The 26,415-nt window shown below is 32.5% G+C and overlaps 1 protein-coding gene across 1 annotated transcript; it reads right to left on the minus strand.

The window, feature by feature from the left end:
- Positions 1-552: 552 nt before the first annotated feature.
- LOC126733746 (ceramide transfer protein) lies at positions 553-26,415 on the minus strand. Its single transcript, XM_050437136.1, has 9 exons — positions 25,971-26,415; positions 25,797-25,913; positions 25,505-25,742; positions 20,890-21,125; positions 4,810-4,983; positions 3,615-3,846; positions 3,343-3,545; positions 872-1,004; positions 553-803 (listed from the first exon to the last, which is right to left on the minus strand). The coding sequence occupies exons 1-9, from the start codon at positions 26,175-26,177 to the stop codon at positions 676-678; spliced, it is 1,668 nt and encodes a 555-aa protein (XP_050293093.1). The 5' UTR covers positions 26,178-26,415; the 3' UTR covers positions 553-675.

A 26,415-nucleotide genomic window follows, 5' to 3' on the forward strand; every position in this document is an offset into this window, starting at 1 on the left:
CTCTGTATTGTTTGTTGGTACTTTTGTGGTTATTATAGTTTTTAAGTTTTAGATGTGTGTAATTAGGTTTTTTTTGATAATAGTTTTACTTTTTTAAATAAGTTAATTAGGATTATCAGTTTCTTTCTCCTGACTTGTCTTATTCTATTGTATATGTAGTACCAAATAAATCAGTAATCAGTAAGTGATACATATAGAAAGAAATAAGTATAAATGAATGGAATGAAAAAATGATCTCTTGGCACCTCAAAGCACATAGTTCAAATCCCGTGACCACTAATCAGTTTTTTTATTTAATTCTTGCAATTTTTGTTTTTCCAATTAAAAAAAAGAATGTACTTTTTTAAAGAAAAGAAACAAGAAATAAAAAAAATTAAATAGGAGCAACTCTTGGGATTGCACCAACTAGTAAAAAATGGTTTGATGAGGCTAATATCGCTCAGCTTCGACACCTGTGACCATCAAATAACTTTTTTCTTTTTAATTAAAAAATTTTTTTTTAAACTTTAATAACTTAACTCGCCATTGGGTAAAATATGTAATAAAAAACAGTTTTATAACGTAAAATAACACTTTTTTTTAATAGTAAATTGTATATCTATAAATAATAATATTAAAGAGATAAAACAGCAGGGGACGACAATAGAGAAACAGAGAGAGAAAGAGGAGGGAAACTTAAAACATAAGCGGCTTGTCTTTGGTCTGATTGATGACGTACCCCGTAAACCGTTTTAAGAATTTCGGATATTCTCGCTTGTATAAGGCCCTTAAAACTGAGGCGGGAGCCCAACCTCCAGGATTCACTAAAAAAAAAAACATTAATTAATTACACTAACATTTTCTAACTAACTTAAACGCGTAAATAACTTACCGACTGAACAATATGTGATTTTACAAGACACGTTATCTCTAGTGATTGGCGCGCCATCTTTCGGCGGATGGACCCGCGTTTGACATAACAAGCAAACATTTAAAAATATCCTAACTATTTTACCTACGTTTTCCTGAAATATGGTTATTTAAGGTAAAAAAGTTGTTGTTTTTTCGCAAAAAAATCATGGTGATTGAGCAATTTACGACCCAACGGTTTTTAGACTTTTCTTGGTATGTTTATGAAGCTTATCTTATAATAATAATAATAATAATCGTCTTATTCAAAATTCTTTTACTCAATTTATTCTATGTACGCCAGAAAAGAATATGTAATATTGGCAACAATAAGAGAAAAGTTCAGGGAAGAAATTGAATATTTTGAGTTTTCCATTGACTCCTTAAGAGGATGGATCAATAGTATAGGATTCAAGTGGAAAAAATCAAATAACAGAAAATATTTGATGGACTTGCCAGATATTGTTCATAAAAGAATCAATTTTTTAAGGGAGTATATCAAAAATAGAAATGTAGGTTCGGAAGGTTATACTCCAGTTTTCATTGGCGAGATGTGGATTTTTAGCAAGGGATCATTTCGTAGTAGCTGGCAAGATGACACCAAGCACACGGATTCAAGGAAAAACAGTGAAGGTAAAAATTATCTGGTTATCTCTTTAGATTTTTTTTTGAATAAAAACTTTTGCCCTTATAAAGGCCCTCTAACTTCATAAATTCATCTGTTTCATAGTTTCATATAATTTCTCTCTAAGAAAATATGAGGGAATTTAACTCCATACACCACTCGTATGTGCCTGGAACATTACTTATTAATTATATTAAATTTATGTTCTGGAAGAATGATTTCTAAAAGAAGAGAATTGAATTATCTTTTATCGTTATATCGTGGTCCACGCCGGAACCAAAGATGGCTTCATCAAGGGTGCAAATTTAATATTCAAGAGTGGATTAAAGACGGGAGATTATCATGACAATATGAACAGGAAAAACTTCAAAAACTGGTTTAAAACTCAGCTGGTTCCAAATCTTCCCCCAAAGTCATTTATACTCATGAACAATGCAAGTTACCATTCTGGTTTATTAGAAGAAATCCCGAGAAAATCTTGGACAAAGCAGAGACTGACCGAATGGTTGAAGAAAAAGAATATTGGCTTTCCAGAAAAAGCCATGAAAGACAAAATATGGAGTATTGCACGCAGAAACTGCCCTAGTGAAAAAAAGTACTTCCTTGATGAATATGTTAAACCTTTAGGACACAAAATTTAATTGCAACGTTTAGCCAGTTTAATGCAATTGAAATGGTATGGTAGGAATGTAAACGAAAATATGATCAATATATTTCCAATTTTAAGGGGTCATCTTCAGAAGTTCTGACTACATGGGAAAGGGTAATAAACGAAATTTCTGTAGATCATTGGCAAAAATATGTTTTTCATACAGAAAAGGTAATTGAAAAGGCTTGGGAGGCAATACAGCAGTGTGTGATGCCTATGACATTCTGCCACTTGTGATTACAACTGACGAAGACGACGATGACGAAGACAATATCTCTGATTTCAGTTCTGACTCTGACAATACTGACGAGATTGATTAAGCTTTTTTTGTTCTAGCAAATTTTATTTTATGATCGTCGTTTGCAATTGCAATAGATTCATAGTTTAGATTGTTTGTTTTGTAACTTAGTTTAGTTTTGTTGTTGTTGCAATTTAGGTTTATATTAAGGCGAAAAAAAATACGAGCAAGTCCTCGCACAGCGTACTAGCTCCTGAGGGCTGGGGGCATTATGTATTTATTGCCGATGTTTATTAAATTTACTTGTATTTCTTTTGTTATATTGCATTTGAAAATAAACATTATTATTATTATTATTATTATTATTATTATTAATGGAAGTGGCGGAAGATGGCAGTGAAAAGGTTTGTATTTACTTATGTTTTCTATGTACCCAATAAAAAAAATTACTTCTTTTTTTTTAAATCCTTTTTTTTTGGCATCTTTTCACAGTAAACCTTCAAAATGGCTATTTTACCCGTTACAAAAACGTTTAAAAAGTTAATGGATAGTCGCTGCGTAGCGTTGAGACTACCAAAAAAATCCCTTTTAAATTTGTATAAACGGGGTTATTTCTACGGTTAAGACAACGTAACAATGCAACGTTGCGTTGCAATTTGCAACATTGTCGCGTCGAAAAATTGCTATAAATATATATATATAATTTATAATTGGGCAGGCAAGGTATGTGTATCTGTAAGGGTGTATCTCAATGTTATTTTATTCCTAAAATATAGTGCAAATAAAGAATTTTGAATTTGAAAAAAAAGCCTTTTTTGTTTTAAAAGGTTCTATATAGAACAAAATCTATATATGTAGATACCTTTTTACTTTTATTCAATAAACTGTTGTCGGAAAATCATTGGGTCTTAGATTGCTCAAGCACGAAATTCAGAAACTCACCGGATACTCCGGAAGTTCAGTCGAATTATTGACGACCGTCCACATGTCGGGTCCGTCCCTGTCCTGATCGTTGGGGAGTTTCCGCATGTGCGACCAAAACAGCACGTCGCGCTGATTAAACGGCCAAATGCGCTTGTGCATCTGTAAAAATATTAAGGTGTCGTCCGATATCGTTTCCACCACGTTCATGTGCTCCAGAGTCGCTAAAAATAAATTCTTCCTTAGTTTTAATAAGTGAAAAAAATAAAATAAAAGAGAATTTTAGCACATACTCTCCCAGTCGTAACGATATTTGGGACTGAAGAAATAGTGGCAGACTTCGTGTCCGGTGATTCCTTTGACCACGTGGACGGCTTTCAGGGGATCCACCACCATCCCGTTTACCTCCTCCTCCCTACGGTACATTTTCATTTCGCCGTCTTCGGCGAACAATTGCCAACCGGTGCCGCACTCGCCGATGCCCATTTTCGCCATCGTCACCTGCTGTTTTACCACTCGCTCGATCTTAACAATAAAACAGGATTAGTTCAGTTATTTCTATAAAAAACATACTGGCATAATATGCACAAAAGGTTAATGGCATATTTAACTTTTAAGGATAATTAAAGTCATTTTCACCATTTTTTTTTTAAATAATATAATAATAATCTTTATTCAAATAGATTTGACTGAAACTCATCAAATGGACAATATTCGATTCTTTTATAAAAACGGGTATAACACTATTAACAACTATTATATAACACTATTTACAACGAGGGTAATTTAACCATATGGGAGTTGTTGTTTTTAATAAAAAACTCATTAAAATATAAAAACAATGTTGTAAATATCGAGCCCCTTAAAATATGGGAGATTAACCTGCCGAAAAATCTAAATTGTAGAAATAAACTTGTAATAATATACTTATTTGTGAAAAATTGTAAAGTTTTGGCAAATAAACGTATTATTATTATTATTAAGTGTAAATATATTCATATAAAATTTGTTCAGCTGATTTACACACTTATTCTTAAAAAGAAGTAGACATACATTGTTTCAATAAAGCAAAAAAAAATTGTCTATAATTTATTATAAAATAACATATGATTATTGGTAGAATTATCTATTAAATCAAGGAGATTGGGGCAAGGAAGAGACATAGTTTTTAATATGGTTAGCGAAAGCTAAAATAGAACAGACTTGTAGGGCAGAGGTAAGACTATTAAAGACTTTAGCCAGGTCATATGTAAAAGATCTCGAATTTGCGGATTGATGTCTAGGTATATGATCCCATTGAATCGGAAAATTAAGTGTATTAACATCTGTTCTGAATGTAATTTTTTTTATTATTGACATAGTTTAAGCTAACTGTTTTACACAGGCGTATTATTCATTTAATTTTTTAATATTTTAGGTCTGTTAGCAGACAAAAGTAAAAATTAATAATTGATTCGACTTCAATAAAAAAAAAATTGTACGACTTACCTCTGGCCATAGTCGGTGCTGTACCGCGGAAGAGGAAGTCGGTGACGGCGTAACGGGAATCATTTGGCCACTTTTCAATTTTTCCCGTAATTCCTGCTCCTCCTCCATTTTGTCCAGGCCGGACTCCACGGCGTCGTAGAATTCATCATCTGCCAAGACGCTGTGCGGCCCCTCCTGTAATTCATTTGTTTCGACATTTAATAAATTAATAAACAAAAAAAATGTTTAAATATAATATTTCAATCTTCATTAAAGTGGAGTATTTTATTAAGTACAGAAATGATAATAAGTATGAAAGAGTCAAATAAATAATCAATAATATGGACATGAACAGAACTATAGCAAAAAAAATAAAAAAATACTGAAACGTAATCGTATAGACAATTTCAGTTGCTGAAGTTTTAATTTAAAATGAGTGAAAAAGTTATTTATGAAGGGATCAAAGTTATGTTCATTAAATGCTCTCATCATTCTGGAGATTAAAGAAAAGAAACCTTAATTGGAAGCATGAAAAGGCAAACGGAATATAGCAAGATTCTGACATCTATTATTGATATTATTAAATCGTACATTTCTCAAAGTATTAGGCAATAATAAATTCTATTTAATATCTTATAAAATGTACTATATCTTGTAAAATGTCTTATAAATGTACTATTTCAATACATCATTAATGAACTTGTGATAAAGAATCAGGCGGCGATTTGGGGTCACAGTGCGATAATATGAAACTTTTTATCATTAAATAATGTGTATTTTATGTCCCTTTGTTGTACGTAGCAAAAAATTAAAAAATATTAATAAAATCCAATTTGTTTGATTACTTATTTAAAAGTCCAAAATTCCGAAAACTACTGAATTGGATAAATAAAAAGCAGAATAATGTTGTTTTAGGTGCAAAATAGCTTATTAGGAGGGTCTTAAAAATTAGCGGAAATATCTTGATAAAACAAAAAAAACCCGATACTTAGAAGAATACCTCCACATAAACTCACATGTTTTCGGTGTTTTCGTCGATGTACCTTCGATCTCCGAAACATTTTTACTACATAAAGGTACACAAAAGTCAATTAAGTAAAGAGAGTCGCGCTAAACTAAAAGTTTCGCACGTACGAAGGCCGCACATATAAACACCGATCGCGTCAGATTTATCTTATACAAATTTGTTTAACTTTTGAGGGAAATAAATATGCAACAAAAGCGGCAAATATTTGGAGCACTAAAAACACAGATAAACCAGCGAACATTCCATCGAGTTTAGTCCGTATAAACTATAAACACAACGGCGAACGACAATTAAAAAAAAAAAAATTTAAAGAACCGTTACGATATTCCGAGCAGAATGGAATGAGTCACAGTGAATAGATTTAGTATACAGGAGATGTATTAATAATTTAATAATGAATCTGATATTCAATTGTTTCTTTTTCTGTTTCGAGATATTAAAATTTTTATTTATGTTGATAAAAAATGCCCCCTTTTGACCCCACTTTGACAATAACACACAACCTGAAAATTATTTAAATTCCTAAAGTTTAATCTAGAGTGCCGTTTACATTACACAATAAATTGCTATTTAAATAATAAAATAATTTCAAAATTTTCTGTCAAAGAAGTAAAATGTATGCTCGCACTAAAGTCCAATTTACACAAGTATACACATATCAACTTCTGTCATCATCAATAATAGTATTATATTATGTACCAAAATTACGCAAAAAAAAAACCTAATGGTACATACCCTCTTAAAATGTCGAAATTTCATTATTGTTATATAAATGCACCTTAAATTTAAACCAAAACACTTCTAATTTAAATCGCGAGGTGACCGACGCGACAGTACCATACCACGGATAAGACGCGACTAAACTATAAAAAAATCCGATCCGACCAACGATCAACCGAATTTGTAAATAAATTCCTTACAGGTGATATGTACTACGGAAAGCACATATTATTATTTTAATGTAATACGTTCACTTAACCTATATAAATTGTATGGTTTTTATTTCATTTAAACTTTGATAAATATCCACCCAATAAATTCCAAATATATGGTGATTGACGACCGATGGTAGAACGTAGATGGAAATGTATTTAAATATAATTCACTGGCTGTCTCGGAATTTTCATTAGACAGAAAATAGCACTTTAACTTGTCAACCTTTTCGTAATTTTCATACATTTTTGATTAAATTCTCTAAATATTTGAGCACTATATAGCTCTAAATATAGCAAATTCAAATATGTTTTTGACAGGAGAAATAAACAATTTTCTATCTGGCTGTCACATATGACATGTGCTGTTTTTTACCAAACCCTACTTCTATAAAAATTAAAAGACTTGGAAAATGGAAAAATGACAATGTAATACTAATAGTAATCTACACAAACTTAATGATGAACTTAAAATTGAATTAACAAATTTAAAAACTAAAGAATGTGAGTTGAATTGCAGTTCTCAGTAGTTTTGGAAAGGAAACCGTAGGTTTCCAGCAGTTCATAGACTCATCGCCACTCAGCAACATGGATTTATGCCCCAACGTTATACAATGTCTAATCTGCTTCAATTTACTCAATTTTTAAGTAATGCTATTGATGACGTCGGCCAGATTGATGTAGTTTACACAGACTTCTCAAAGGCTTTTGACTGCATTGATCATTTTACTGTACTTAAAAAACTATGCTCTTTTGGATTTAGTCCATCACACGAATTTGGAGCCTTTACTGTTCTTACTTTTCATCAATGACCTTTCCCGCGCCTTAACTTGTGAAAATTTACTGTTTGCCGACGATATAAAAATATATAGCAGAATCAATAGTATTGACGACTGTGTATTTCTCCAACATCAACTTAATATTTTACACACCTGGTGTATAAAGAATAAACTTAAAGTAAATATATCTAATGTAAAGTGGTGACATTCACTCGGAAACGTAAACCATTAAATTACGTATACAGTATCAGTTCTGAAGAATTAGAGCATTGTGAAAATATACATGATTTGGGGGTTACATTTGATACCCAACTAACATTTATTCCCCACACTCAGTCAGTCCTTTCATCCGCAAATAGAGTTTTAGGTTTCATAATGAGAAACTGTAAACAATTCACTAAACACTGTTTTACTCACTAGTTCGATCAAGACTTGAATTTTGCTGCTTAGTGTGGTATCCAATATATCAGATTCATGTTATGGCTCTAGAGAATGTTCAAAGAAAATTCCTCAAATTTTTGCATTTGAAGGAAACTGGTGTCTATCCTCAAAGAGGATTTGATAATGCTCTTTTACTGTCTCAGTTTAATATCGATTCTCTTAATTTTAGAAGGATGCTTGTTTCTAATAACTTTGTATATCTTATTGATTCGCCCTCTAACATTGATCTTTTATCAATGTTAGAGTACCAAGATGTAACTCACGGCTTAACAAAACATTTTATTGTCCTCATTCGAGAACTAACATTGGTAAGAAGTCACCAATTTTTGTTATGACCACAAATTTTAACAGCATCTCTGCTTTGTGCGATCTGTTACTTGGTGCGCTAGCTTTGTTCTGTAAATGGTTTTGTACTGTTGAACAATAAACAATAAATAAATAAATAAATATACAGAATTTGGAGAAAAAAAATTATTTTTGGAAAAGTCAATTTTTAAGTAGGCCCCTTATATTTTAGCATTTTTCAAAAAATGTACAGACTTTCAGATAAAAAAAAAGGAATGAGGTCAGTTTTTATTTTTCTATTCATAAAATGCCCATAAACCAAAAACCAGTGGCAACAAAATTCTGAAAATTTTTACACAAATTCCTGGAATAATTTGACTAGATACGTGTTTTAGCGTTTTTTAAAAAATTTACACACTTTTAAGAAAAAACAAAATTTTGGAGATATTAATTTTTTTTTCAAAATATTTACGAAATTTCCATAACCCAAAAACCAATGGAAATTAAATTCCAAAACTTTTTCAGGGCCATTTCAAAGATTTCCTGTAATAATATATTTTTTTTTAACTTTTACGTATAACTAACAAACTATTTTGTAGTATCAATAAGCTTTTTTTAGCCATTGGTTGTAAATCTAGATAGAATGTGTTAAATTCTCTATGGGTTCTTTTTATTTTAATTAAGTTTATTATAAAACATAACGGTAATACTATAACTAAAAAGTCGCAATCACTTATTAAACCCTTATGACATTTTCATAACTAGGTATCTTGATTTAGTTCTATGAAGAGAAACTACTGAGAGGATTCACAGCTTCTTCTATATGTACAGGGTGGTGCGATTTCCACTGTTATAACAGAAAACTCGTATTTTTCGAACAAATAGAAAAAAATTGACTTGGATGTCATGAGCTCAAATTTAGTAAAAAAAATTTAAAGTTATCAAAATTTTACTATGTGAAACTGTTTGGCCGCTAGGGGCGTCTCTTGAATTTGGTCGATTTCGGTAATTAGCCATAACTTTTTTGCTATTAAAGATAATTGACTTTTGAAAACACTTTCTCAAAGTACTTTTTAATGATATATATTTTTATACAGGGTGTTTCATAATGTTGATATTCCAAAAATGTTTATTTTCTTATGGAACACATATTATTTTTTTATAAATTCTTAAAGCCCTTGAAATCCTCTTTTCAAAAATATATAATAATAATAATAATAATAGACAGTTTATATTTCCTCATAAGATATTACATATGCTCACTCATAGATATAAATAAGTTTACAATATAAATACAAAGAAAAAGAAATCCATCAGTGTATATTAATTCAACATGTAAATGTAAAGAGGAAATAAAGGTCATGTTTCAGCTACCCTCAGAAGAAGGAGCTGTTAAGACCTTGAATATTACACTTATAATTTAAAAAAAAATATCGCGAACCGCATTATAAACTGTACGAGTAGCATGCATACCCTACATCCATAACTAACCGAAAAGAAAAGAAATCTAAATTATCCTAGCTTACTTATTATTTACTAATAGGAGGCAGGAAAGGAGGAACGAGGGGTACAGGTATATTAACTATATTTCTGTTGTAGACTCTTATAGTAGAGAAAAATATACATATAAAAATTTATATTTCCAAACGCGCGCCAGATCCAAACACGGAATCCCGACACAAAAGAGCAAAACCAGGGCGACTGATTTACCAGAGATGTCAGTATTAAAAAGAAATAACATAAATTATTTTAATGCATTAAATATTATTTTGTTTAGATGAAAGAACCATTTTTATTGATTTTTTAAAAGCCGATGTAGATTTAGAAAAATCCCAAATTTTGTATTTATTAATTTTGGACACAATATTGTAAGAAAATGACTTTTTAAAGATTTCTTTCTTATGTAAAGGTATAGACAAAAGGTCATGTCTGCGAATATTTATATTGTGAACGTCAGTGCGGTATCTGAGCTTATTATAGAGATATGGTGGTGCTTTAAATTTTATTATTTTATAAAAAAAACATATGGAGTGCAACTCTCGGCGATTTAACATATTAAGCCATTTAAGATCGACTAATTTATGTGATACCCTTTCCCTACGTCTAATTCCACAAATAAACCTTATGCACGAGTTCTGTAATTTTTGAATTCTTGCAGAGTTAGCGCAGTCTAAAAATGGTCCATATACTGTATCTGCATAATTAAAATGGGATAGAATTAATGAGTCGCATAAAATTTTTTTTGTTTCTTTTGACAAATAAGATCTATGCTTGTAAAGTTTTTTTAGCATTGAAAATCCTTTCTTAAGACAACTTGTAATGTGATCTGTGAACTTTAGCTTGACATCTATGATTAGGCCTAGAGTTTTAGTTGAGACATGAAAAGGGATAAGTTCTCCATTAAGAATTAGCTGGATATGATCCAAAACCGCCCTTCTGCTATTATCACCACAAAATAACATTGCCACGCTCTTGGCTGGATTCAATTTAAGAGAATGATCTGTCGAGACTCTATTTACTAGAGCAAGGTCAGCATTCAAACAAAAATTAGCTCTTTCAATATTACTAGCATTAAATGACAAATATAATTGTGTGTCGTCGGCGTAGAGATGGTATTTACAGAATTGCAATTTATCCATAAAAGCCGACGTAAAAATGCTATACAACAAAGGACCCAGAATGCTACCCTGTGGGACGCCAGACCTTACTATTGCCACCCTAGACTTATCTTCTCCAATTAAAACTCGTTGTATTCTATCACTTAAAAAAGATAAAATTAATTTAGTAGCTGCAGTATTAAAACCGAAGTAATGTAAAATATTAATCAAAAGTTCATGATTTAGCATATCAAATGCTTTAGAGTAATCAAGCTGTATTAAAATCATTGCATCACCCCTGTCCAAACTGGCGACAACCTCATCAGTGACGTCAGTAAGAGCGGTAACACAGCTAAATCCCTTTCGAAATCCCGACTGTTTTTGTAATATAATATTCTTATCAGTAACATAGGCGGTAATTTGTTTTTCCATTACTTTTTCCAAGATTTTTGAAAGGGCTGGTAAAATTGAAATTGATCTAAGTTCGCCATAATTTAAGGGATTATTTTTTTTAGGAAGTGGCAAAATAAAAGCAGATTTCCAAGATTTTGGAAAGTACGAGTTTAACAAACAACTATTTATAATATGGGTAATAAATGGTATTATAAATGGACAAAAAAGAATTATTAATGTTGTGTTTAAATTATCAGGCCCAAACGCCTTAGATTTAAGTTTAATAATTAAATTTGATACTAAATTTTCATCCACTGGTGTAAAAGAAAATAATGGTGGAAACTTCTGATTAGATTTATAGAAATTGAAGGTTTCTTTTGTCGGAGGAGTAATATTAGAAGTTAAATGACTGAACCAGTCGTTAAGTTCATCGACTTTTTTTAGATGTTCGGGAATTTGTCTAGATTTGTAATTTATTATATTCAGTTTATAAAGCTCCTTCCATTTGTCTCGAGTAGTGCAGTTTTGAAATTTGTTATTTAAATAAGCCTTTTTTTCATTACGTACGGCGGTGGTGGTAAAATTTCTTATCTGCTTATAATAGTTCCAATGTTCCAAATTTTTTGTTTTTCGAAAGCGCATTAAAGCCCGATTTCTGTGTTGCTTCATTATTTTTATATTATCAGTAATCCATGGACAGTAAGGTCTATTTTTACAAGTTTTAACAGTAAGAGGTGCGTGAATATCTAGTATATTAAGCATATGATTAGTAAGTATAAACACCTTTTCATCAATATCTTCAGTATCATAAATTTGATGCCAGGGTGCACCTTCTAGATCAATCTGAAAATTATCAAAGTTAATTCGTGTCAAAGGTCTGTAAGAAAACATATTGTTTTCCTTATTTAATTTATTTAGTTGTAGATTACAGTATGTTAAAAAATGATCCGATATATGTATATTTATAATACCAGAGTCAACTAAATTATCCGAATTATAGCATATTAGATCGAGGAGAGTTAACGAACCATTAGAGACTCTCGTTGGTTCAGAAATATACTGTTTTAAATCAAAAGTATCAAGAATCCCATTTAAGTCATCAACCCTACTCGACTCCAACTTAAGCATGTCTACGTTAAAGTCCCCAAAACATAAAATTTTATCACATAATGTGTTAAGATTTATTAAAGTGTCCTCAAACATTGACAAAAATTCACTATAATTTCCCCTTGGCGGCCTATAAATAACTCCAACTATAATTATTTCATTCTCAATCTTTACTTTAACCCATAAATGCTCGATTGCATCAGCACACTCGCGATATATAATTGAGTAATTTAATGTGTTGTGGATATATAGACCAACCCCACCACCTCTAGTATATCGATCTTGCCTTTCAAAGTTGTAGTTTTCAATGAAAGTAGCCTGATCGTCAATGCCCTGAAACAACCAGCTCTCCGTTATGCCAATAACACCGTAGTCCTGGCCCGCCACATGATTCTTAAGAATATCAAAGTTATTAAGAAGTGATCTGACATTAACATGAGCACACAACATAAATTCAACAAATTATAATATAAGTTATAAGGGAGTGGTAAGAAAAGGATCGGATGGGATATATAATATTAAAACAAAGGAAAGCCTCCTAGGAGAAAAAAATAATCTAAAACCACTGTAGTGTAGTAAACGATAATCCTACTTAAGTGCATCAAAACCAAACACTGACCAATCACATTAAACTAAACAATATCCAAATAATTTCTAGCCAAATTTATATTTTTCACAATTGTAGTTATTTTAATTAAGGCTTTTATATAAAACATTAAATTTATGTTTATTTAGTTAAATACAAAAATAAGTTTGTAGTAACAGAAAAAAAAAGAAGAAAAATTTTGTTATTTGCTAACATTACAAAATGAGAAAAAAATCCTAAGGGTTTAGTAATAGAGCAATAAATGACAGATAAATCAATAGGTGAATTTTTTTGAAATAACAAACGAAGGTAGAATAATAAAACTTATTTACTTAATAAAACCCTGTTTATGGTTAATTTATATCAACTTACTTAACTGCTATCAGCTAAGCATAATACGTAATGCTACCATTATCAATAAAAATTTACAAAACTCAGGTATTAACTACTTCTGCGAATGAACCCAATAGAAAAAAAAAACATAAAAATAAAAAAAAGATATAATATATGAATAAAACATAAAAGTCACCTACTTGCATTGTTCCCTTATTGTTATTAGGTCTCCTTCGTCATCAGCCCTATGTACTTCACCACCAGCCTTCACATACACAACTCCAAAATGACACCATGCACTTTTGTCCCCAAACTTAGAAACTGCCGCACTTAGAAGTGTCAGTCTTGCCTTAGTTAAATCTTCTTTCACTACAACTCCCGAGTTTTTTAAACATTTTCGCTGTTTTAAGATTTGCAGCCGTTTGTTAATATCGCGGAATGAGACTAGTACTGCCGGCGGCTGATCCTCTCGCGATCGATTTTTGGCAAAAACTCGGTAGGAATTTTTTATGTCGGACGGAGCAATGTTTATATTCATTTTTTTGGTAAAGAAATTAGAAACTTGCGTGTTAATATTTTCGCCTTCTGTGTACTGAAGTCCAAATATTCGGATGTTTTTATTGCGAGAAAACTGTTCCTGGTCATCGAGTGCCTTGCGCAGGCGATTGTTTTCTTTTTTTATTTTGGAGACTTCGTCATTAAGGGTAGAAATATTTTCCTTAATTTCTTTAAATTTGTCGTTAAACATATCTCGAACAGTTTCAACGACCGTTCGAGAGATAGTCTTTCGAAAATCGTCGCTAAGCTTCTCGTTTAATATTTCTGTAATTAAACACCTTAGTTGATCCAGTTCCGCCTTCTTGAACACCATCCTGACAGATGTCAGTTTAGGACGTTTATTACTTTTAGTTTAAATTGCTTTTTCTATGTTATTATGGCACTATTGGAGCAAACTGTAATAGCACTCACTGCTGCTCAACATTAGTCATTCACAGAACATGTAGAACCCTTATATTTATTACTACAAACTGACAAATTTAGTAAAAAATTCACGGCCAGTGCTTTGCGGGTACGCTACTCTATCAGCGCCATCTCACATCAATGACACCATATATCTCATTTTAGCTGTTTCCGATATTACATTGTCATTTTTCCATTTTCCAAGTCTTTTAATTTTTATAGAAATAGGCTTTGGTAAAAAACTGCACATGTCATATGTGACAGTCAGATAGAAAATTGTTTATTTCTCCTGTCAGTAACATATTTGAATTTGCTGTATTTAGAGCTATATAGTGCTCAAATATTTAGAGAATTTAAACAAAAATGTATGAAAATTACGAAAAAGTTGACATGTTAAAGTGCTATTTTCTGTCTAATGAAAATTCCGAGGCAGCCAGTGAATTATATTTAAATACCTTTCCTGAACGCCGTCAACCAGATAAAAGAATATTTCCAGTGTTAAAATGAAATCTTGTGAAGCCAAGGCCCAAAACTTATGCTGTTGATGTTGAAGCTGAAATTCAGGAACTTATTAATATAATGACCTATTTTAGATCATCCTAACAAATCTCATCGAGCAGTAGCAGCTGAGGAAATAGGTGTTGAGAAAACCAGAGTTTTAAAAACGCTTAAAAAGCACAAATTTAAACCCTACAGGGTTAGGAAATTTCATCATCTTCATGATGGCGACTTTCAGAGAAGAATTGCATTTTGTGATTGGTATGTCAATAAGTGCAGATTGGACGAGAACTTCCATAATAACATTATTTGGACAGATGAAAGCCGAATAGACACTTCAAGAATATATAGTAGGTATAATTCTTATTACTGGACTACAGAAAACCCACATGTTGTAGTACGCGCGAACAGGCAGGGACGGCTGGGCTTCAATATTTGGGTCCTCATTTTTTTAATGAAATTTTGACTGCCAAGATTATGTAAATATTTTACAAACATATTTGAAAATTTATTCAACATAAGAAATACATGCTTAATACAGGATAGATGTAAACAAAATAATCTATAGTACCAATACAATAAAGTACACCTAGGTGCAAGCACCTGTATGTGTATAACTTAAAATTAATTATATTACTATAAAACATAATTATATTTACTAGGGGCCCCATACCACTAATTATACATAACCTGAGGGTAGTGCATTTAAAATACAGGTAATACAGCTATAAGACACAAATATTAAAAATTTCAGAAGAAGAGGAAAACGTTAATAGTTATTTATAGAAGGTCAAGTAAGGCATCATAATTTTCATAGATAAATCTTTTACAAAGTTCTGCTTCCCTCGAATCTGTGAAATGGTACATTAAGATGTCTTTCAGTTAGTTGTCTGGTTTCATGTTGGTGACTTATGTAGTTTTTATCTTTAGGTTTATACCAGAATACACAACTAGAGTATAGATATAAGGATCTAATATTAAGTATTTTGGTATCATACAAGAGCGAGGTGGGGTACAATCTGTCTTTTTTATAGATTATTTTGATAATATAATTTTGAACAGTTTTTAAGGATTCAAGAGCATTATTGTAGAGTCCACCCCAGGTCACTATACCATAGCATATCAGAGATTCCACAAATGATTGGTACAACATTATTAAAGTTTTTTTATCCAATAAGGAAAAATTTATGAATTAAGCTTTTGAGTTTAGATGTTAAGTTTTGAATGTGTGGTGTCCATTTTAATTTTTTGTCTATTATTATACCTAGATGTTTAGTGTTTTCTACTTCTTTTATAATAAAGTTTTGTTGTTCATCAATAACTATTTCCTTAAAATTTAGCCGATTTGCATCTGTTATAGAGAAAAGGCGACATAAACAGTTTTTAAGATATTTAGGAACAATTTATACTTGTTTAGTCCCAGCACTATGCCTTGGGGCACTCAGGGAATCTCTAATTTTTACCATTTGCTTTCTTTCTTGTAGATAGTTGCTAAAGAGCTCCAACACTACACCCCTAATTCCATATCTTTCAAAAACATGAAGTAACTTAGAATGGGGTACAGTGTCAAAGGCGTTTGCTAGATCCATAAAAACCGCAACACATTTTTTTTTTATATATGTTGCACCATTTTTGGAAAATTTACCATTAGCGAGAGATCGAAACACGTATTATCAGCAAGACGGTTGTCCTTCGCACAACGCACGAATTACGACTGATTTTTTAACACGTTGACTGCCTATAAGTATTTTGTGCCCTTGTTCAGAAGCCGTTCGAAAATAGGATTTTTAATACTTTGTATGATTAATATTGTGTTTTTTTTTGCTTTTTGGGCCTAAATCTACTTTGACTCAATAGCTGAGTCACCGGCCCCTGAGGTATATTTCTCCTAGAATATGCCGGTGACTCAACATTTGAGTCAAATTTTAAAGTCAGAATCAAAATAAAATACAAAGAACTTTTAACAGGTATATTTTATATTATGTATTGCACGTGTAATTCTTATCACTAAAACTTTGCAAACACATAACGTAGCGAAAAAAAACATAAATAATTAATTTTTCTTAGGAGTAAATCACAAAAAATAATAACAAAATTAACATTTTTTAAAGAACAAATGAAAAAAAGACCTATTTTTCATCGTGGTAGATTCGAAAGCAATTTCCGAGGCAAAGACCTGGCTTATCTGGACAAACCGGGCAGAAAAATGGCGTGTTCTTGCGCATTTTCTGTGTATAACAAACCCTGCATCTCTTTCTCATTTGACGACCTTTATTATCCATTTCACATTTTTCAGGCAAATGACTAGGCTGGTTTTGTTTGACTTTAGGAGGCTCAGGTGGTTTTTCTTTGGCTTCAGACAACAAATTCTTTATAATATTATGCCTATAATCATAGTAGCTTAACTTTTGCTGAGTAGAATATTTGTTATAAAGGTGATAACTATTAAGCAGCATCATTGATATCAGATGAATAGCAAGCTTCTTATACCATCTGATGGTTTTTCTTTCGCTGGCATAATAAGCAAGCATCTGATCTTGCCTGTCGATTCCTGACATGTTTTTATTATAATTAGTGATAGCATTTGGCTTTTCTTTTTCCTCGTTTCGTCTATTTGGTTGCTTGATCAGTTCCCCACTAAACTCTGTAGATATAAATAAAACCTCCCTTTTGTCACGCCATTTACCCACTGCAATGCCTTTAGAGTACTTTGTAATAGATTCACCTTTTTTAAGTTTTTTAGAACTCACTTCGGGAGGATTTCCTTTCCTGTTCAGCCTTAAGGTTCCAGTAGCATAGGTTTTTTTTAAAATTAGCTCTTTACATAGTGCAATCGAGTTATAGTAATTATCCATGTATAAGGAATGGCCCTTATCAAGATAATTCTTTGTCAAACTTAAAACAACGTTTGCTGCATGCCCTAATTCTCCCTTCATATCTTTTTCTTCTCCAGTATATATCCTAGCTTTTAACACAAGCCCATCAGGTTCTGACAAAATATACAGTTTCACCCCAAACTTGTGCTTTTTATTTTTAATATACTGGCGAAAAACCAGTCTTCCTCTCCATAGCACCATGGACTCATCTAGTGATAGCTCCTTGTTTGGGTAATAGATCTTGTCAATTCTGTCATTGAAGAAATTTTGAAGCCATCTTATCCTGCACAAACGGTCACCATAATCTGGGTCACCTCTTTCGGGATTTTTAGAAAAATGTAAACATCTTAGAATGACTAGAAATCGATTTCGACTCATGTTATTTCTGAAACAAGACAGATTATACAATTCATCGGTCTTCCAGTAGTCCTGCAAACGGTTTAGCTGAATATTGCCCATGTGAAGCCACAGACCCAAAAAAGTTTTCAGTGTTGGCACTGTCAACAGCTTCCATTCAGTGATTCTTGATTTCTCTTTTGTTTCTTTACTTAAAAAGAGTTGTTCGGCATAGTTGTTAGTTTCGGTAGCAATATGTTCCAGAAAATCGTCTGTGATAAACAATTGAAAAAAATCGATGGGGTTGTCCGAGGTTAAATTTACTCTAAGTCCAGGCACATCCGAAAATAAAAAGTCATTTTGATTAGGCACATCAGTCCAGGTCGGAATATCACTGTTACTGTTTTGAACACTAATCGTCTCATTATTCTCAATGTCGGTAAGGCTTGCATCCTCTAAAGCGGCAACATCGGGCAATTCGTCTTCGTCGCTTGAACTCTCATGATCAGTAGGCTCGTATTCACTGCCACTGTCGACGAACGGGTCCTCCTCACTTTCTGATAAATACAAAAGTTCTTCTTGTTCAGATAATGTCAGGGGTCTCATCATTTTGAAATCTGTATGCCTCCGTTTAGGCCGAGAAGGACCTGGATTTTCTTCATCCATGTCAGGAAAACTACTTATCACCAACAAAAACCGATTTCGAAAAAACACGTGTTTATAAGTACACTTGCGACCGGTGAAACGAGACGTATCCCCTGCGGAAGCCGAAACAATACTAAACTCATATACTAAAGCCATGCACATGACTCAACAGTTGAGCCACTGGCCATAGGAGGGGTACCGCCGTGACTCATATGTTGAGTCATTGGCAGTGAACGTGTTAAATCAGGAATTTCGGGATCATTGGATTGGTACTTAGGGGACCTATATTGTGGCCTGCTTGGTCTTGCGACCTAACGCCGTTATATATTTTTTTTTATGGGGGAGATTGAAGGATTTGGTTTTTAAAGGAAGAACTATCGAAACACGGGAAGAGTTGCAAGTAGCGACTAGGCAAACTTTTCGTGCTATTAGACCTCTTGAGCTTATAAACGCTTGTAAATCAGTTAGAAAAAGGTGTTTATTATGTATTCGAGAAAGTGAAAAAAATGGTTCTAGTAATATTAGTTTATAATTATTATTAAACTCTGTAAATATGGCTAGAAATTATTGTTAATTGCTTTATTTTTTTATAATATGTCGAAAAATATTAAATTTATAATCTAAGTGAAGTAAATTTTTCCATAGCCTACTTCTATAAAAATTAAAAGACTTGGAAAATGGAAAAATGACAATGTAATATCGGAAACAGCTAAAATGAGATATATGGCGTTATATATTTTCGAAAAGAGGATTTCAAGGGCTTTAAGAATTTATAAAAAAATAATGTGTTCCATAAGAAAAAAATTTTTTTTTTGAATATCAACTTTATGAAACACTAGTGTTGTGAGCAATGGAACGTTCCCGTTTATTCTCGAAGAACGTTCGCGACCGTTCACGACTTTTTTCGTGACGTTTATTCTCAAGAGCACGAATGAACATGACTCCGAACGTTCCCCAAAAATGTGAACGTTCCCATAGCGTTAAAGAGTCAAAGTATAAGCTCAAATACCGGCCAGCCAAACATCTCTACCAATTTAATGGAACCGAAATAAAAAAAAAATAAAACTCACTACCAAATCTTGTGGTGGAATTAATACCATTGAAGATGATTCTTCTGAGTCTGACGAGTCTGAATTTGATTTAACGGAAATTCTGAATGATTTAAAATCAAGCGAGCGCGAAAAGGGAGAGGATAGTTCGGAGGAGAGTTCCTAAATAGGTTGTTTAAAAGTTTAACTTAACAAATAGAACATAAATAAACACAAACATTTTAAATTTCAGATATTTTCCTAATATGTTTCCTTTGCATTTTTTTCATTTATGCTCGTATGTACTGAAAATTCTCGTTCATGCTTGAGGAACGTTCTCGAAAAATAAATTTTCGAGCATTCTACAACACTGTGAAACACCCTATATAGAAATATATAACATAAAAATATTTATCATTAAAAAGTACTTTGAGAAAGTGTTTTCAGAAGTCAATTATCTTTAATAGCAAAAAAGTTATGGCTAATTACCGAAATCGACCAAATTCAAGAAACGCCTCCTAGCGGCCAAACAGTTTGACATAGTAAAATTTTGATAAATTAAAATTTTTTTTTACAAAACTTGAGCTCATGACATCTAAGTCAATTTTTTTCTATCTGTTCGGAAGATACGAGTTTTCTGTTAAAACAGTCGAAATCGCACATGCTAAGAAAGACAATCATTCTTTCTATTTAAAAACTCCTAATAATGTCTTTTTTGGGGCCTTTTTATAGAACATTCTTGAAATACCAATATTCTGTCACCTGTTTTTAATGGGGTTTATATAATAAATAATGATTATAACCCAACACTTTTGTGCTCTAATAATTTTGTATTATTTAATAAGAAATAAATGAAGAACAAATTAGTATGTTAGTAGGTACCCTTCACCGGTTAAGGCAGCTTACATAAGTGGCTATTCAATTGTTTTATTAATGAGTTGCATTTGTTCGTTCAATGCTATTGGCCTTTAAAATGTTTTTATGTATCTTGTTGTGTAATTTTAAACTGATTTGGAACATTGAACAGTATTTTCCAAAAAAGTCACAGATTATCAAACGACTTAATCAAATTTACAGCTCACCTCAAAAAATTTCGATTTCAACGCCAACATCCACCTCACTTTGCTACTCTTCGACACCATTATGACTGTATGATTTTTCAAAAATTAAAATCCCCTTTTTGTAGAATTTTTTTGTTGAGCAAATTTTGAGTTAAAGACCAAAAATGACAAAACATTTGACAATCCTCACTTTGTTCAGAAACTCACAAACACTCACCTCCATATCGGGCCCCGGATGCATATTCCTGGACTTTTGTAACTGTTCGAAATATTTCTGAGTCAAAATTTCCGTGTGCCTCCTCCTCTCCTTTTCCCTTTCCAACCTCTTCCTCCAAGATTCCTCCCTTTGAGAGACCAAATCGGCACAATGTGCCAAAGTATCTATAACCGCGGCCGTTGTGGTTTTAAATGTGATCGCTTCCCCTTTAAAATCCACTATCGGCAACTTATTATCTATAAATTCAAAAAAATGTTTACAAAAAAAGTATTTGTCAATTTACAACGTGTGTAAGTAAAAAAAAATTTTTTTGGAATATACTTATATGTAGATAGCTTGTGTACCTGTATGTACTTTTGATCTTACTTACTTGATTTTTCAAAGTCAAAAGTCAAAAATAGCTTTATTGTTATGTAACATCATCTGTTGTTTACAAAGCATTATATAAAACCTTAAAGATAGTTGACAACATAATCTTTTACAAAAATATAAAAATTTTAACAATTCTTACATACATAGAATATAGAACACACCCAAAGAAAGGGTAGTAAGAATTCACATTACGCTGCGCAAAACTCTTCACTATCAAAAAATTGTATTTAAAAACTCGTCTAGAGAATAAAATGCTTTAGCAAGCAAAAGTTTCTTTATATTTTTCCTAAAACGTTTTTCACAATTTATTAGCCTTATATAAAGGGGTAAGTGGTTAAAAAGCCTTCTGCCCCCGTACACAAAAGAGGACTTCATCTGCTCACTTTTTGGGATAGGCAGAGGTAAAGAGAAGGTTGTTCGGAGATTGTAACCCAAGGAGGGGCGGCCAAGCTGATGGCGATATTTTTTGTGGATAAGACAAACAATCTCAGGCAATATCAGGACAGAGTGTTTTAAAAATAATGGCCTACAGGGGCTACCAAAGGGAGCTGCACATATGTAGCGTATGGCTCTTTTTTGCAAAATAAATAGAGAGCTGAACAAATACTGAGAGCACACACCCCAAAACACAATACCGTATCTCAAATGAGACTCAATAAAAGCATGGTAAGCAATTTTGGCCACATCAAGTCCCAGAGAATGTGTTATTACTCTAATAGCATAACAGTTAGATGATAACTTCCCTATTAAAGAGGAGATATGATTTTCAAACTTTAATTGCTTATCGATCGTCAGGCCCAAAAATTTGCATGTTTCAGAAGGACTTATTGTTTCATTTTGCAAAGTGACAGTTCCAATATCGAAACGCGTCTATAACTTTTTTTAGGTTAATTTTTTTTTGGTTAAGGTAATTTTCGTAGTAGCTTTTGGCGTTGCATCTAATGGTGTCATGCGTTTTACCTTATTGATGACATTTAAGGTTATTTCAAGGCCATATTCGATTTTTTAAGTGGAACGCCATATTTTTTATTATTTTTTTGAATTTAGCATAAAATTACAAGAATTTGGATGTACCATATGCCATAGTTTTATTGAACTGTTTTTAAGATACAGGCAATTGCACTTTTAATGACTTGAAGAGGCTCTAAAGCCAATAGTATTAATGATAGAGAAAAAACGAAGTTCACTTTGCTATCTTAACTTTTTAACACCCATCTTTTGAGATGCATGACACCTGTCAAAATCTTTGACAGATATTTTTGACGGGTGTCATATTTGACATGTATATTAAAAGATAGATATTGGAAAGTTAAGATAGGAAAGCGAAATTCGTTTTTCTCTATCTTTAATAGAATTGGCTCTGGAGCCTCTTAAAGTCATTAAAAGTGCAATTTTCAATTCCCTGTATCTTAAAAACACTTAAATAAAAGTATGGCATGTGAAACATTAAAATTCTTGTAATTTTATGCTAAATTAAAAAAATAATAAAAAATATGTACAGTTAAAAAATCGAATATGACCTTGAAATAATCTTAAATGTCATTGATAAGGTCAAACGCATGACACCAATAGATGCAATGCCAAAAGCTACTACGAAAATGACCATAACTTAAAAACAAATTAACCTAAAAAAAGATATAGACGTGTCTCGATACTTTCCAGACACCCTGTATACCTATTTCTTATTTTGGCAACTATTGCCAAAATGCCATAGTATTAAAACAAGATTCTAGTGCTTTTGACTCAAAATATTAGAAGCCTTATATCAAACTCACAGTTACTGGGCGAAAAGAATGGGGCTTTTGAGATAAGATTCTTGAACTTTGGAACAAGTCTCTTGGAGTTTGTAAGAAATGCTCTCATACTTTTGCTAAAAGTATCGGGGACTTACTGCAAGATTCTAATTATTTTTTTTCAATAATATATTTAAGTTCTTATAAGAAGAAACGACTTCAATCGCATAAAATATTTAGGTTTTAAGACAAGTATTTAGAGAATTATACAAAAACCATTTATTTTCGTCAACAAACCAGATGATCTTAAAAAAAAATGATTTATATTTTATATCAAGTTCATATGTATTTAGAGTAAAAGAAGTTTCTGAATTATATCAAGGAAAGTGCATCCTTGCCGCAAATCGGCCATTCATTTGGCATATATCAAGTCCGCGCCGGCTTTGAGATAATGCCGTGCGCATTAATAGCAAAGTATCCTTTTTTCAGTGCAAAGAATACCCTTTGTGTTCTTCCAGATAGGTAAGAACGAAACCAGTCGAGAGCAACTCCTCTGAATCCATAGGTTTCTAGCTTCTGCAGCAGTATTCTGTGACTTACACAGTCAAACGCCTTAGATAAGTCACAGAACACCGCCGCCGCACTCTTCCCAGCGTTCAACCCCATGTACAGACTCTCCAAAAAATTGAAAATAGCATCAGATGTACCCAGTTTCGTCCGGAATTCAAATTGCTAATGGTTAAGAACATTCCATCATCCTAGTTTTTACCAATCTTTCTACAAGGTTTGCCAAGCGTGGGAAGCAGGGCTATGGGTCTGAAATTTGATGGGTCATCATAGTTTCCACCCTTAAATAATGGTATAATCAAGGCATCCTTGAGTAAATGTGGAAAGGACCCACTTAAAAGTGACACACATTTAACACCTCAGCCAAAGAATCAAAAGTTGGTAGCGGTAGCGCTGATGTTAGGACCTTTAGTGACAGCCCATCCCATCCAGAGGAGTTCTTATTTTTCATTGAGGATAGAGCTTCCATTATTTCACTAGAATCTGTTGGTTTAAAGAAAAATGTTTCAGGCACCTTAATGTTGTGTAAGTATGAGCGCGGATCTCTAACACACTGAGGCAATAATATTGATAGACCCAAAGCAACGCCCTGGAAAATATGATTGAGTGTTTCGGCCGACACCGTGCTATTAGAAACAGAAGGGTTCCCACGTTCGCCTCGTAAGTCATTAACAATTTTCCAAGACTCTCTAGACTTATTTCTTGATTGGTTTATTTTACTTGAGTAGTATAAGTTTTTTGCCAATTTCACTGTATTGCGGTAAATTTTGCGATATCTATTAAAGTAGGATATGAATTTGGAGTTGTCCAGGCCAAACTTTCTTATGAAGTGCAAACACCGAAGATTTTTACCAGAAACTAATAGACCCCTGCTATACAAGGGTCTTCTCCTTTTTTCCCTAATTGTCACCATGGGGAAAGTTGACCCAAAAACATCCATTAAAGTTGAATGGAAACTCTCAAAAGGATCACCGTTGTTAAGTATGATACCATTCCAGTCTATTGAATTACAACATTCTTTAAACTTACAGAAATTTTTTCTAGTGAACAACCTTCCACACTTTTTTTTTCTTGAGGTACACTTTTTTTCACTTAGAAGAAAGGAACATAATATGGCCTCATGATCAGACAACCCGGCATTTACAATTCTACATGCAACAACATAATCTAAAAGTGATGCTGAATTAGCAGTGATGCGAGTAGGTTGATCAACATGCAAACTTAAATTAAAAGATTTCAGCACTCTATGTATTGACAAATGATTGTTAGAGTTATTGCAGTCTAAAAAATTTACATTATTGTCACCTGTCAATATTAGTGATGCATTTACCGATATTTGGCTTAAAATGTTATATAATTTATCAATAAAACTACTAAAATTACTCGAGGAAGGCCTAAAATGTACAAGTTTAATTCTTTAGAATAAACAATTCAAGATTCAAAAGTTTTTTCTTCCAGGAGATACTCAAAGTTAACCAACTTTGAGCTACTATTAACTATCAACAAACAACAAAATTCTACTATCTCAACTATCAACAAAATTATATCTTTCTAAAAACTTATTCTCTATTAATATCAAAGTTCCACCATGATTATACTGAGTATACGGGAATAGATGGATGCGAGAGCATAACTTTCTATAAAAAAAGGTTCACCCTGTTTGAGCCAATGTTCGGTCAAAACAACAATGACAGGGTTATCTTCATATGCATGTTTCAGAATTTATATTTAAAAAAAATCGAGTAGTGATCAGTTTAATCAAATTAATTCAAAAATTATAATAAGTAGTAAATCCCAGAAGGTAATAAAGGGCTCCTCCTAATTGGAAACATTCTCCCAAAATTATCATACCATAACAACTAAGATTATATTGCTCATAAAAAATAAAAATTCTCAGAAATGCCTAATAAAGACAAAAATGTAAAATGTAATTCTGACCTTACCTTTATTATTAGGAGATTCTGTCTGTACACAAGAGTCAAAATATTTCTGTAAAGTGTCAATTTGTTGTGTTAAAATGTCCTTATAAGTTTCAATTTCGGCCAGTTTTTCCCGCAACGTTCTCGACCCCCTTTTAAAACTGCTGCCCGAAGCTGTGCTATAATTGTGCGATTGTAAACTGGCGGAAGAGTCATGCCTTTTTAGGCTTGTTTCCGATCCAGTACCATAACCAGATTCCACCTTAAAATAACACTTAATAAATAGAGAGGGTGTGATTGAAAAGTTTCAACATACCTTACAAGACTCCAGGGCCTCTATCCATCTTTGTTTGATGTCAACATTATCGGCCCTAAGGTACCAAACGCAATCGTTCACCGCCACATCGAACCTGCACTCGTCGAACTCGTGAGGCTAAAAATATCACCCCTCTGACCTATATTTTTATTAACGAATTTAAAGATCCCTCACCTTGATAACGGCTTTGGCAAGTGACAGGGCTCCCCTGCAACCGTAACCCCGTTCGTGTTCACTTTTATAATAAGACAAAGTGCCATTTTTCAGCACGATAAAACGGTCCTGCCACCCGTGGATGTAATTCGTCCATTTGCTCAAAACCGCCCCGAATTCCGCCTGATTTTCCAAATCCGATTCGTCGCTACTGTGCTCGTCCGCCATATTATTATCGGTTTTTTTCTTATGGTCAATAAGTTTTATATGTCCACCCGGGGATTTTTTGTTTGTTTTATTTTACCTAGGATTTTTTTTTAGTTACGGGTCAAGTGATTTACGTATGCACTTTAAAACTTAAATTACTCAGTTTTATTGTAAGTCGTAAAAAAGGGTGTTTTGTTGAATCATTTTGTAATAAAAAAAAAATTAAAAAAAAAATTGTTTGTTATCGTTGTAACGGACA

This window comes from Anthonomus grandis, chromosome 3 (assembly GCF_022605725.1).
Source record: "Anthonomus grandis grandis chromosome 3, icAntGran1.3, whole genome shotgun sequence".
In the NCBI taxonomy this organism is placed as follows: Eukaryota; Metazoa; Arthropoda; class Insecta; order Coleoptera; family Curculionidae; genus Anthonomus; species Anthonomus grandis.

Bases quoted from the DNA above. Each gene is read 5' to 3' on its own strand.
- LOC126733746 (XM_050437136.1), bottom strand. From the start codon at position 26,177: ATGGCGGACGAGCACAGTAGCGACGAATCGGATTTGGAAAATCAGGCG. The intron at 3,847-4,809 runs GTAAGTCGTACA...TTTATTGTTAAG, and splicing joins AGCACCGACTATGGCCAGAG to ATCGAGCGAGTGGTAAAACA. The intron at 1,005-3,342 runs GTGAGTTTCTGA...ACCATATTTCAG, and splicing joins CTGAACTTCCGGAGTATCCG to GAAAACGTAGGTAAAATAGT.